Source organism: Echinops telfairi, unplaced genomic scaffold (assembly GCF_000313985.2).
Source record: "Echinops telfairi isolate 266 unplaced genomic scaffold, ASM31398v2 ScPeMD7_7475;HRSCAF=8513, whole genome shotgun sequence".
Classification (NCBI taxonomy): Eukaryota; Metazoa; Chordata; class Mammalia; order Afrosoricida; family Tenrecidae; genus Echinops; species Echinops telfairi.
Window position 1 is genome coordinate 29,155,696 of NW_022111379.1, and position 11,853 is coordinate 29,167,548.

Below are 11,853 nucleotides of genomic sequence, written 5' to 3' on the forward strand. Positions count from 1 at the left end.
TCTAAACTTTTAATCAGGAGAAAGATAAAATTCTATCTTGCATAAGCCACAACTCTTTGGATTTTACATGTGGTTAAACATAATTCCACTCAGTACAGGCAGGAACTAAACTGAATATGCCATTCAGGGCTGTTGCCAGAGACTTAAACAGTATCTTCCAAAAAGGCTTACAAAATTGAAGGAGTGTCATTTTTATAGAAATCATTTTCATCGTTAGGGTACACAGACACTTTTGGGGAAAATGCCTGAAATCAGGAGCAAACCACAAGGTTTGCAGTTCAAACCCATCAGCTGTTGCCCAGGAAAAAGATAAGGATTTCTACTCCCATAAGGATTCACAGCTTCAAAATCCTCAGGGGTAGTTCTTCTCAGTCTTAGAAGGCAACTATGAATCAGAGATGACTGGACAGTACCAATTTTTTGTTTGGGGAGTTAAAAAATTCTAAGAACCCTGGACCTTTAGAAGTATACACCCACATATTTGAAATTATATCAAGTGTTGGCTTCAAAAAGCCAAGTTTAGTAATGATAGTTAAATTTTTATATCACTTGTAGATTCATATTCTCTAGTTTTTATTCCTATCAATAAAGAAAAACTTGAAAAAGAACCCAAGGACCCATCAGGGAAGTTATTGCAGGAGTGTAGTTACATGCTAAGTAGGAGCTTTAAGCATACCCTTACATAGCACAGACGCTGGGCGAGTACCTGAGTGCACTGCCACTTTCTTCACCACATAGCTGCTGAGGGCTGTGATCTGCCTGGGGATGGGCACCGTCCCACTGGCGAGGCCCAGCCCTAATCGGCCATTGGTGGCTTCTCCACAGGCGTAGACCTTCCCTTCCACAGTCACTACAAGGAACGAACAGAGAGAAAGGACTCACTTTTAGATCACAACAACTATATTTAAGAGCTAAATTAAGAATTTTGAAAATGTTAAAATAATCATACCTGCAAACAAGCTTTTAGAGCCTCCAGCCACCTGTACTACATTCAAAGCAGAAAGGGTTTCAGAGAATGAGGGAACTTTTATCTAGAAAAGAATAGTTTGTAAAGCAAGAGGAAGGAAAAAGTAACTAATTAGCATTTTTAAATTATAAGAAACCTCATTAGATGATACATATGAGAAACATCACTGGAAGGGCTGCCTTGTTTTCCTCAGTCTCAAAGGGTTTTCACTTCTGATATGACATAACTGTACCATTTTTTTATCCCTCAGTTTAATGAAAAATGCTTGATTTCTCTTTCGTGGACAGGTTTTCACCTGACACAGGATGCAGCTTTCAGAAATCCTAATATAAAAAGAGTTACTGTTCATTTGATTACATGAATAAAATTTACACAGTATGATTATATTAATAAATTAATATCTTATCTCTTGCACATTTAAGAACATAAGGATGGAAATTATAATATACTGAAATTTACTTTACAATAAACAGAGTGGAAGTAGCCATAGGTGAGAACTACCGAGGCTGATAGCAGACACATGAGGATCCACAACTCTGTTCTTTCTACTTGAAAACATTTGAAGATTTCTATAACAAAAGGCTAAAATAAAGATGTAAATAAATATCTGGTTAATGATACTTTCTTTCAAGTTATGTCTACTCTTTTTCTTTGGCTATGACATCTCCAGGAAATTATATGCGTAAAATTTCCCATTATAAATGTATATGCTTTAAAATACTTAAAACCCTCATACAAGACATTATTTATAATTTTCTCTGTGTCGTAAACTATCAAAGTTGATAGCCACTACCACAATTGTTCAGTGCCACTGAGTCTGTTCCAACCCACAATGACCCGATGCAAAACAGAGCCAAGCACGGCCCGGGCCTGTGCTGCCCTCACTATTGTTCCCGTGCTTGAACGCACTGCTGCAGCCAGACTGTGTCCGTCCATCTCCTCGAGGGCCGTCCCTCCTCTTGCTGCCACTCTACTTTACAAGCATGATGTCCTTCTACAGAGATTGGGCTCTCGTGACAAGCCAGAGTACATGCTTATTTTAAGTCTTGCTACCCAAACCACTAAGGAGCATTCTAGCCATACATATTTGTTGGTTCTTTTGGCAGTCCATGGGGCTTTCAGTATTCTGCATCAACACCATAATTCAAAGGCATCCATGCTTCTTTGGTCTTCCTTATTCAGTATGCAACTTTCACATGCATATGAAGTAATTGAAAATACCATGACTTGGGTAATGCAGACCTTATCCTCTAAGCAACATCCTAAATTTTCAACACTCTAAAAAGGTCTTGTAAAAAATGCTTAAAAAAAAAAAAAAAAGGAAGTCTAATACAGATTGATCCAATGTAATGTTTCTTTTGATCTTTTTTCCCCACTTATAATTTATGACTTTTATTTTTTTATTTTAATCATTTTATTGGGGGCTCGTACAACTCTTATCACAATCCATACATCCATCCATTGTATCAAGCACATTTGTACATTTGTTGCCATCATCTTTCTCAAAACATTTTCTTTCTACTTGAGCCCTTGGTATCAGTTCATATTTTCCCCTCCCTCCCCGTTCCCCGCTTCCTCATGAACTCTTTTGATCTCTTGACTGCTGCTTCCATGAGCACTGATTGTGGATCCAAGCAAGAAAAATATCCTTAAATCTTTTCTCCATTTCTCATGATGTTGCCTATAGGGCCTTGTGAGCACTCTGGTTTTCTTTACAGTGAGTTGTAATTCACACTGAAAGCTGCCATCATGATTGTCATCAATAAGTGCTTCAAGTTCTCACTTTCAGCAAACCAGATTCTATAATTCACATATCACAAGTTGTTAATAAGCCTTCCTCCAATCTTGATGGCAAATAATTCATGGAATTCAGCTTCTCTGATTATTTGCTTTGCATGTAAATTAAGTATGGTGAGAGCACACAACCCTGTCCCACACCTTTCCTAATTTTAAACCATGCAGTATTCCCTGGTTCTGTTGACACAACTCAATGGCCTCTTGATCTATGTACAAGTTCTGCAGGAGCACAATGAAGTGTTTTAAGATTCCCAATCCTCTCAAGGTTATCCATAGTTTGTTATGATCCCCAGTCGAATGCCTTAGCATAATCAATAAAATAAAACACATGTAAACTTTTTTTTTTTTTGTATTCTCTGCTTTCAGCTCAGATCCATCAAGTCAGCAATGATATCCCTCGCTCCATGTCTTCTTCTGAATCCAGCCTCAATCTCTGGCAGCTCCTGTCAATGTAATGCTGCAATCATTATTGGATAAAATTTGAGTTAGTTATTGTGCCAACCTGGCAGATAAACACATGTGGGGTTAATTGAAGGGCAGAGATATAACTGTCTCAGTGAGCACCGCCTTTCGAGTTCTCGGGTCTCTTGCTTTATTATGGTCGGACCAGGTGCAGTTGCCTTAGTCAGTTCCCTGCTTCAGCTGGCAAGGCTCACCTCCTGCAAGCCATCCCCAAGGAGAAGCCACATGGACTTACCCCGATGCAGCCCTGGGTGCTGAAGCAGCCTTATGGAGACTCCTGCCAGCGCTAAGATGCTTACACATTCACTGATTTGGCTTTCCTCCTGAAGTCAGCATCACTGCATGTGTTTTATGAGATGGAGGAGGACTTTGTGGATTGATATTGGACATATGGGCTAATGTTGGACTTGTGGGTTTGGGCAGCACTGGATTGGGATGTTTTCTTGATGTGCACTTACCCTTTATATAAAACTCTCTCTTTTACATATGAGTTTCTGTGGATTTGTTTCTCTAATGTACCCAGACTAACACAATCTTCAACAAAATTCACTTGCATATACTGTTAATGACATTGTTCTATACTTTTTGAATTCTGTTTGGTCACCTGAATTTGGAATGAGTACAAATATGGACCTCTTCCAGTCAGTTGGCCAAGTAGCTGTCTTCCAAATTTCCTGGCACAGACGAAGAAGTACTTCTGGTGCTTCACCAGATTGTTGAAACATCAATTCCTGGAGCTTTGATTTGGGCAAATGCCTTCAGTGCAGCTTGAATACCTTCTTTCAGCACCACTGGTTCTTGTTCAGATGCTACCTCTTACAATGGTGGCATGTCAACTCGTTAGTTCTCTTGGTATGGTGACTCTATTCTTTCCAGCTTATTTTTGATGCTTCCTCCATCATTCAATATTTTGCACATAGAATCTTTCAAGAATGCAATTCGAGGCTTCAATTTTTTCTTTAATTCTTTCAGTTTAACATATGCTGAGCATGTTCTTCCTTTTTGGTTTTCTAACTCTACGGTTGTGCACATTTCATTATATTTTACTTTATCTTCTCCAGCTTCCCCTTGAAATTTTCTTTTCCACTCTTTGACTTCATTTCTTTCATTGGCCTTGGCTACTGTACTACAATGCAAAATAAAATTTCCACCATAATGCAGACTTTCAAATCTCTACCTTCATGTGACAACTCTACCTACCAAACTGATCAAGCAGAACTTACAAGAAGAGCCTACACCTGCAAAACTAAGACACCCAGTACTTTCACAAGTGAGATCTTTATCTACAGGCCACAAATGTAACAGTACACACTGTACCGGCTATGAGTTTATTAGTTATAAATTTAGTTATTTGCACCTCAGCAATGAAGGCAAGTAATAAGAGAATTTATGAATGTGAAATTCAAAGGAAGCAGAAACTGGAACAAAAATGTCAATGCATTTGTTTTGTGGGTTCTCAAAATAAGAGACACTAGGACATTTAACTCAATTTTAGCTCAAATGCATCATTTCTTATATTGGGTCCTAAAACAATCAGGCCATTTTCCACCTAAGCAATTTAAAATACTTTACAAATTAATCTTTCATTAAAGTACCTATGAGATTAGAGAAATCAAGCTGAATAACTACAAAACGGGAGTGTAGATACATGCACACACATTACGTTCTGAGCATTCTTTCTAAACAGAGATGATCTTATTCCTAAGTATCTGACACCGAGAGCCCAGAGCGTAAACATCCCACCTTGCTCACCTTTGTACGACTGAAGTCGGACAAAGTCAGAGTAGCGTGTTCATGATATGGAAAAATGTTTACTGAAGACCAAAGAAAAAAATTTATAACCGATAATTTTCATCTATATTTGTCGGATCTTCTCCAATGTATACTTTCTAGCTTATATATCAGAGAGTGAATTTGATAATGCCTATTTGTTTATGCCAAGAATTACTTGTGAAAAGGGAATTTTACAGAAAAGTGGGTGAAGGGAGATGTCGGACAGTAAGATATGACCAAAAAATAATAATTTATAAATTATCACGGCCTCATGAGGGAGGGGAGGCGGGTAGGGAAGGAGGGTAAAAAATGAGGAGCTGATACCAAAGGCTCAAGTAGAAAGGAAATGTTTTGAGAATGATGATGACAACACATGTACAAATGTGCTGGACACAATGGATGTATGGATGGATTATGAGAAGAGTTGTACGAGCCCCCACTAAAATGATTTGGGGGGAAAAAAACACCATAAAAATGTTGAGAGGTAATGTTACTACTGTTGAACTTCTCATAAAATATAGGTTGTCAAGCGTCTTCGAAGTTCCTGCCGCTCCTTTTCAAAAACAGTATTACTCAGCGGCCCCTTGGCAATTAGAAGCTTTTATACTATAGCCCATAATCTGGGATAAAGTGTAGGTATTTGCTTTTGTAGGTTCCCTGAACTGTTTCAGTGCCACCAGCATCACTGACCCCCTCCCCCCACAGGGCACAATCACCCACTTTGGGAAACAATGTCCTAGACAAGGGTATAGCAAACACCATCCCTGACAGAAGGGAAGCATGTAGCTGAAGGGGGAAGATACCTTGGAGCCTTTCAGTCCACCCAGCTGGTCCTTGTCATTCAAGCCCCACACAAACACTTTGGTTCTTATTGTAGCTGCTGATTCCAGTCCTGAAGTCTTCTTTCTCATAAGGCTAACCAAAGGATAACAAAACACAAGTTCGTCAGCACAGGGAAGAGAAAGAGGAAGGCAACTTCAAGCACTCAAGGCTCACTGATCACCATCAAAAGATTTATTTTAAGTTTTGCTCTATAATAAAACCGCAAGTATGTGTAGCGATAAGTGTTCCAGTGGGTCAAAATTTCTAAACTGGATGAGAATTGTATTTTAACTTTTTATTTTGTTCGTAAGCGTGCATTTCACTTTCTTCTTAAATATCAAGTACAACTTTAAAAAAAAAACTAAAAAACATTGTACTGAACTTTAGGTAAAAGCCCACTCAGCAAATAAATTTTCCATTTAATTCATATACGATTCAATTCACATACAAACTGTTCCATAACATTAGTTGCAATTGCCAAAATGTGTAAGCACGCTCCCTGTTTCCTTCCACATTGGGTGCCCCTTTTCCATTTGTCCAACTCTCCTGGCCCTTTTTGACTTACCTTTTGGGGGGCAAATGTTGCCTTTTTGGTCTCATTCATTGACTGTTGTAAGGAGTACAAAGCTTATAGCAATTTTTTACTTCTTTTTTAAACTTTATCTGGTTGAGAATTGTGGCCTCCTGGAGTGACCATGTTAGAAGGGTCACTAAGGCAATAGTTTCAGAATCCTTCGGTCTTATCAGAAGAAGGGCATTTTTTTAAAAAAATGAATTTTAATTTTGTTCTGTTGTTTTTCTCTCATTCTAACGGGGAGCTTCTAATTTTGTTTCTGGTCACAATAGTTGGTGGCAGTAGCCAGGTACCGTACAGTTCTTCTGTCTCAAACTAGAAGTAGCTTTGATTCATGTGAATCATTACGCCCTCCAAATAAATAATAGCTTCCTCAAGTCTCTCGTTTTCTTCACTATCCTTTGCACTGGATAGGAAAAGACCAGTACTTTTATTTCACCTGGCCCCTTGCAAGCTTTTAAGACCCCAAATGCTACCCACCAAACTAGAACATAGAACATTGTCTCTACATACTATGTTATATCAATTGATCTAGATGTCCCAAAACTATGGTCCTTTGCCTTCAAGCCTAGTAGCTCAGTCACTCTTACGGCGTTTGGGTATGTGTAGCTTCCACAGTCGTGCTCCCTATGTCTTCTGTAAATATGCATGATGCATATGAATATATATAGGCAGATATAGCTACCTGGATGCATAAAGAGTGCACACAAATGTCTAGGTAGAAAAATCTATAACCATTTCAATATATGCTTGCAGGACCACCTCATGCACCTATTTAGCATATATATCTACTACGTATGCACTAAAAAGTTGTAGTTGGGTATTATTATTGTAGCAGAATTGAGTAAGTAAAGCATTTACCATAGAAGTCCTTTATTTGGGGGTACCTCTCAATGTCTTCATTTGCCTTAATCACGCTGCACTGATTTCTCTAACATTTTATATTGCCTTACCAAAATTGACATGTGTCTACCACCAAGTGAGTGATTCTCCCTTGCACTTCCTCATGCCAGATAAACATCAAAGTATGTTTATGTGTGTAAGTCTATTCTTAATATTTTATAATAAAGGTCTTAAATAATATTTTCTCCTCCTCCCCACTATCATGATCCCAATTCTACTTTACAAATCTGGCTAGTCCAGAGGATGTACATTGGTACAGATAGCAACGGGAAACACAGGGAATCCAGGACAGATGACTCCTTCAGGACCAGTGGTGAGAGTGGTGATTCCTGGAGGGTGGAGGGAATGTAAGATAAAAAGGGAGAACCGATTACAAGAATCTACCTATAGCCTCCTCCCTGGGGGATGGACAGCAGAGAAGAGGGTGGGTGGAGACGTTGGGCAGTATAACATTTGACAAAATAATTTATGAATTATGAAGGGTTCATGAGGGAGCAGGGAGTGGGGAGGGAGGAGGAAAATGAGCAGCCAATAATAAGGGCTCAAGGAGATGGCAAATGTTTTGAGAATGATGATGGCAACAAATGTACATATGTGCTTGACACAATGGATGGATGTATGGATTGTGATAAGAATTGTATGAGCCCCCAATAAAATGATTATATATATATATATATGTATATATATATATACATATATATACATATTACCCTTTTGCAATTACTTCACAGAGCATAATGTCCTCCAGATTCATTCATGTTGCAAGATGCTTTATCGATTAATCATTATTCTTCATCAATGTGCAGTATTCCCTTATGTATCAACCATAATTCATTTATACATTCACCAATTTATGAACCCTTAGTTTATTTCTATTTGGGGGGGATATTGCTGAAATGGATGGTATCCCTTTCCCCACCCCATAACTGGTATTGTCTTGAGATCAGTACAGAAACTTTATGAACAATTTGTACACAATTCTTAATGCATGTACCAAATTCTAAAATGGCATGTAGTTATAACTCTTTTCTAAATCTCAGTGATATTCCAGGTTTAAATTGGAGCCAATTTTAAAAAGAAGTTATCAAGTACCATTATTTTCAAATGTTGCTACGTAACCACTGACTCACAAATTAATGTCACACATACGAGACACTCAAACCCTTCACCAAAGGTAACAAAGATGGCAGGAAACCAGAAACCAAGACCAAAGGTGCTGCAGCATGCACACAGTTCTGACGAGAAAGCCAAGATGGTCAAATCTTCCACATTTCAACATACCACTATTTTCTGGTTGTACCAAAAAATGAAAAACCAGTTAATGATTTTGCTTCTTTTCAAATAAGCATTTACCATATACACTCGAGTATAAGCCAGCCCGAAAATCAGACGAGGCACGTAATTTTACAAAAACTTCATTAAAAATGTGCTGAAAAACTCGGCGAATACACAAGTACATAAGGTATATTTTTTAATGGCATGAAGTTGGAGTTCCTCCTTCTTAAAAATGTTTCTAGACCCCAATCCCAACTACGTGGACAGCTCCCTCTCAGTCAGATCAGGGCACACAGGAGCACATGAAGGGGGAGGAAGAGAGAGTGGAGCACATCCTGGCCCACCAGCCCTTGAGGATGATATCCCTGCTCAGAGCAGTCAATGCAGAGAGAGGACCAGAGGGCTGGCTGGACTATGAGACATAAAGTCCCTCACTGACCCATAGCCCTACCGGGTACAACACTGGACAGACAGAGTGGTAAATGTGCCCGATCTGACCCTACCACACCAAGGAAAACACAAAGGGCATGCCACAGAACAGAACAGAAGGGGAGCACAGCAAGGAAGTCCCGAATACCAAAAACAGACTTGGGGCCCATTAGATTCGACCGGAAAAAACTCCTAAAGGTCAACAAACAGACTTTGGACTATTTACAGGCTTTTCTCTTTTTTCAGTCATTGGTTGTTTTTTTTTGTTGTTGTTGTTTTCTTTTCTTTTGTTACTTTGTTTTGCTCTGTCTTGTTTTTTGAACATATTATTATCTCTGCAGGTCTACCTAGATAAGCTAAGGGGGATAAACAATCTGGAGGAGAAAACAACGAACCAATGGTTTCCGGAGGGAAGTGGGAGAGGGGAAGGCGGGAGAAAGGAAAACGGTGTGAACAAACCCAAGGATGAGGAAACAAGTGATCCAAAATTAATGGCGAGGAGGGTGTAGGAGGCCTTGTAGGGCTTGATCCAGGTCAATGTAACCGAGAAGAGTTACTGAAACCCAAATGAAGGATGAGCATGATAGTGGGACAAGAGAAAATTAAAAGGAAATAGAGGAAAGAACTAGGAGGCAAAGAGCATTTATATAAGTCTACATACAGGTATGTACACATATAAATATATTTATATATGACGATGGGGAAATAGATCTATGTGCATATAATTATAAGTTTAGTATTAAGGTAGCAGATGAACATTAGGCCTCTAATCAAGTACTCGCTCAATGCAAGAACACTTTGTTCTATTCAATTGGCATCCCATGATGCTCACCTTCCCAACACAACTGCTGAAGACAAAGCAGCTGAATAAGCAAATGTGAAGAAACCTGATGGTGCCTGGCTACCAAAAGATATAGGCTTGAAGATAAACAAGTGGCCACCTGGCTGAGAAGTAACAAAGCCCACATGGAAGAAGCAAACCAGCCTGTGTGATCACGAGGTGTCAATGGGATCAGGTATGAGGACTGAAACAACAAAAAATCATATCCTTGTGAATCGGGGTGGAGTGGGGAGTGGAGACCCAAAGCCCATCTGTAGACAACTGGACATCCCATTACAGAAGGGTCGTGGGGAGGAGACAAGCCTGTCGGGACAGTGTAGCAACGACGAAACATACAACTTTCCTCTAGTTCTTTAAGGCTTCCTCCCTCCCACTATCATGATCCCAATTCTACCTTACAAATCTGGCTAAACCAGAGGATGCACACTGGTACAGATAAGAACTAGAAACATAGGGAATCCAGGACAGATAAACCCCTCAGGATCAATAATGAGAGTAGCGATACCAGAAGGGGACAGGGAAGGTGGGGTAGAAAGGGAGAACCGATCACAAAGATCTACACATAACCCTCTCCCAGGGGGTCGGACAACAGAAAAGTAGGTGAAGGGAGATGTCGGAGAGTGTAAGGCATGAAAAACTAATAACAATTTATAAATTATCTAGGGTTCGTGAAGGAGGGGGGCGCGGGGAGGAAGGAGGATAAAATGAAGAGCTGATGCCAAGGGCTCAAGTAGAAAGAAAATGTCTTAGAATGATGATGGCAACATATGTACAAATGTGCTCAACACAATGGATGTATATACGGATTTTAAGAGTTGTACAAGCCTCAAATGATTAAAAAATAAATTAATTAAATGTAAAACCATTTAGAAAGATTTTTTTAATGTTTCTAGAGCTACTAAAAGACTTGCATTTACAAAATAGTTGATAAAAATATTCCTCTGGATTGTACAAGGGAGATAACAAGACCCACTGATAAGACATGATAAACATGACTCAACTTGGCTTCTTTCTTTCCTGCTTCAGCAGAGGCTTTACTCTCTTGGTGAACTACTTCAGCGTGTTTTCCCTTTGATCCCTTTTTCCCGTTTGCTTGCACTTTTCTGTCTGAATATTTATCCTCTTCCACCTTTTTTGGTTTGGTCTCCACTTTTGCTGGCACAGGTTTCAGGTCTCCTCTTGAGTTCCACCTTCACCACCCCATTGGCGGAACTGACCTTCCTTTTGGGCATCTGGGGGGCGGTGAGTTCAAGTGAGTGAGTGAGTGAGTGAGTGAGTGAGTGAGTGAGTGAGTACTTGCCTCGTGGCTGTGGACCATGGGGCGCCAAGAGCTTTCTTAAAGTTGGGTTGCCTGACCGCCACCACTTCGCCCACCGCATGAGCCCACTGTGACATGCCTCAGCTTGGGTCTGAAATAGGTGAGGCAGACCCTCACTCGACCATTGCACCCTGCATTCTGCTGTATGTCAACCACACTCCTTCCCACCTTCCTCTGGTGCTCTGGATATGTATGGTGTTTGTTTTTATAACATTTTAAGGAAGTACCATGCCATTTTTCAGAGTGGGCATACCATTATATAGTCTCACCAGCAAGAATGAGAGCTCCAATTTCACCACAACCTAATCAGAACTTGTTTTCTGTTTATTTTTTAATTAGTGCCATTATGCCAGGATAAGATTGCCATTTTATCAAAAGGATAATTACACAGCACTACAAAGGATTGTACTCCAATGAATTCACCAACTTGGAAGACATGAATGAATTCTTGGAAAAACAATCCCTCCCTAAACTATCCCCAAAGGACACCAAGAATCTCAACAGACCCATAGCAATAGAAGAAATAGACAAGTTATCAAGGGATTACCAACAAAAAAATTCCCTAGACCAGATGGCTTCACTGGAGAATTCTACCATGCATTTAGGGAAGAACCAACACAAATCCAACACAAACGCTTCCAGAAAATAGAAAAAGACGGCAGACTCCCGAACTCCTTCTATGTAGCTAGTAT

At 39.7% G+C, this 11,853-nt stretch overlaps 1 protein-coding gene across 1 annotated transcript in view; it reads right to left on the reverse strand.

Moving 5' to 3' along the window:
* The window catches only part of HERC2 (HECT and RLD domain containing E3 ubiquitin protein ligase 2), a 283,798-nt gene that overhangs the window by 92,747 nt on the left and 179,198 nt on the right, over nt 1-11,853 (reverse strand). The window contains exons 57-59 of the mRNA XM_004700032.2: nt 5,803-5,914; nt 950-1,031; nt 707-850 (exon numbers count right to left, since the gene is read on the reverse strand). Coding sequence (XP_004700089.1) covers nt 707-850; nt 950-1,031; nt 5,803-5,914 — 338 coding nt within the window. The remainder of the gene's footprint in view (nt 1-706; nt 851-949; nt 1,032-5,802; nt 5,915-11,853) is intronic.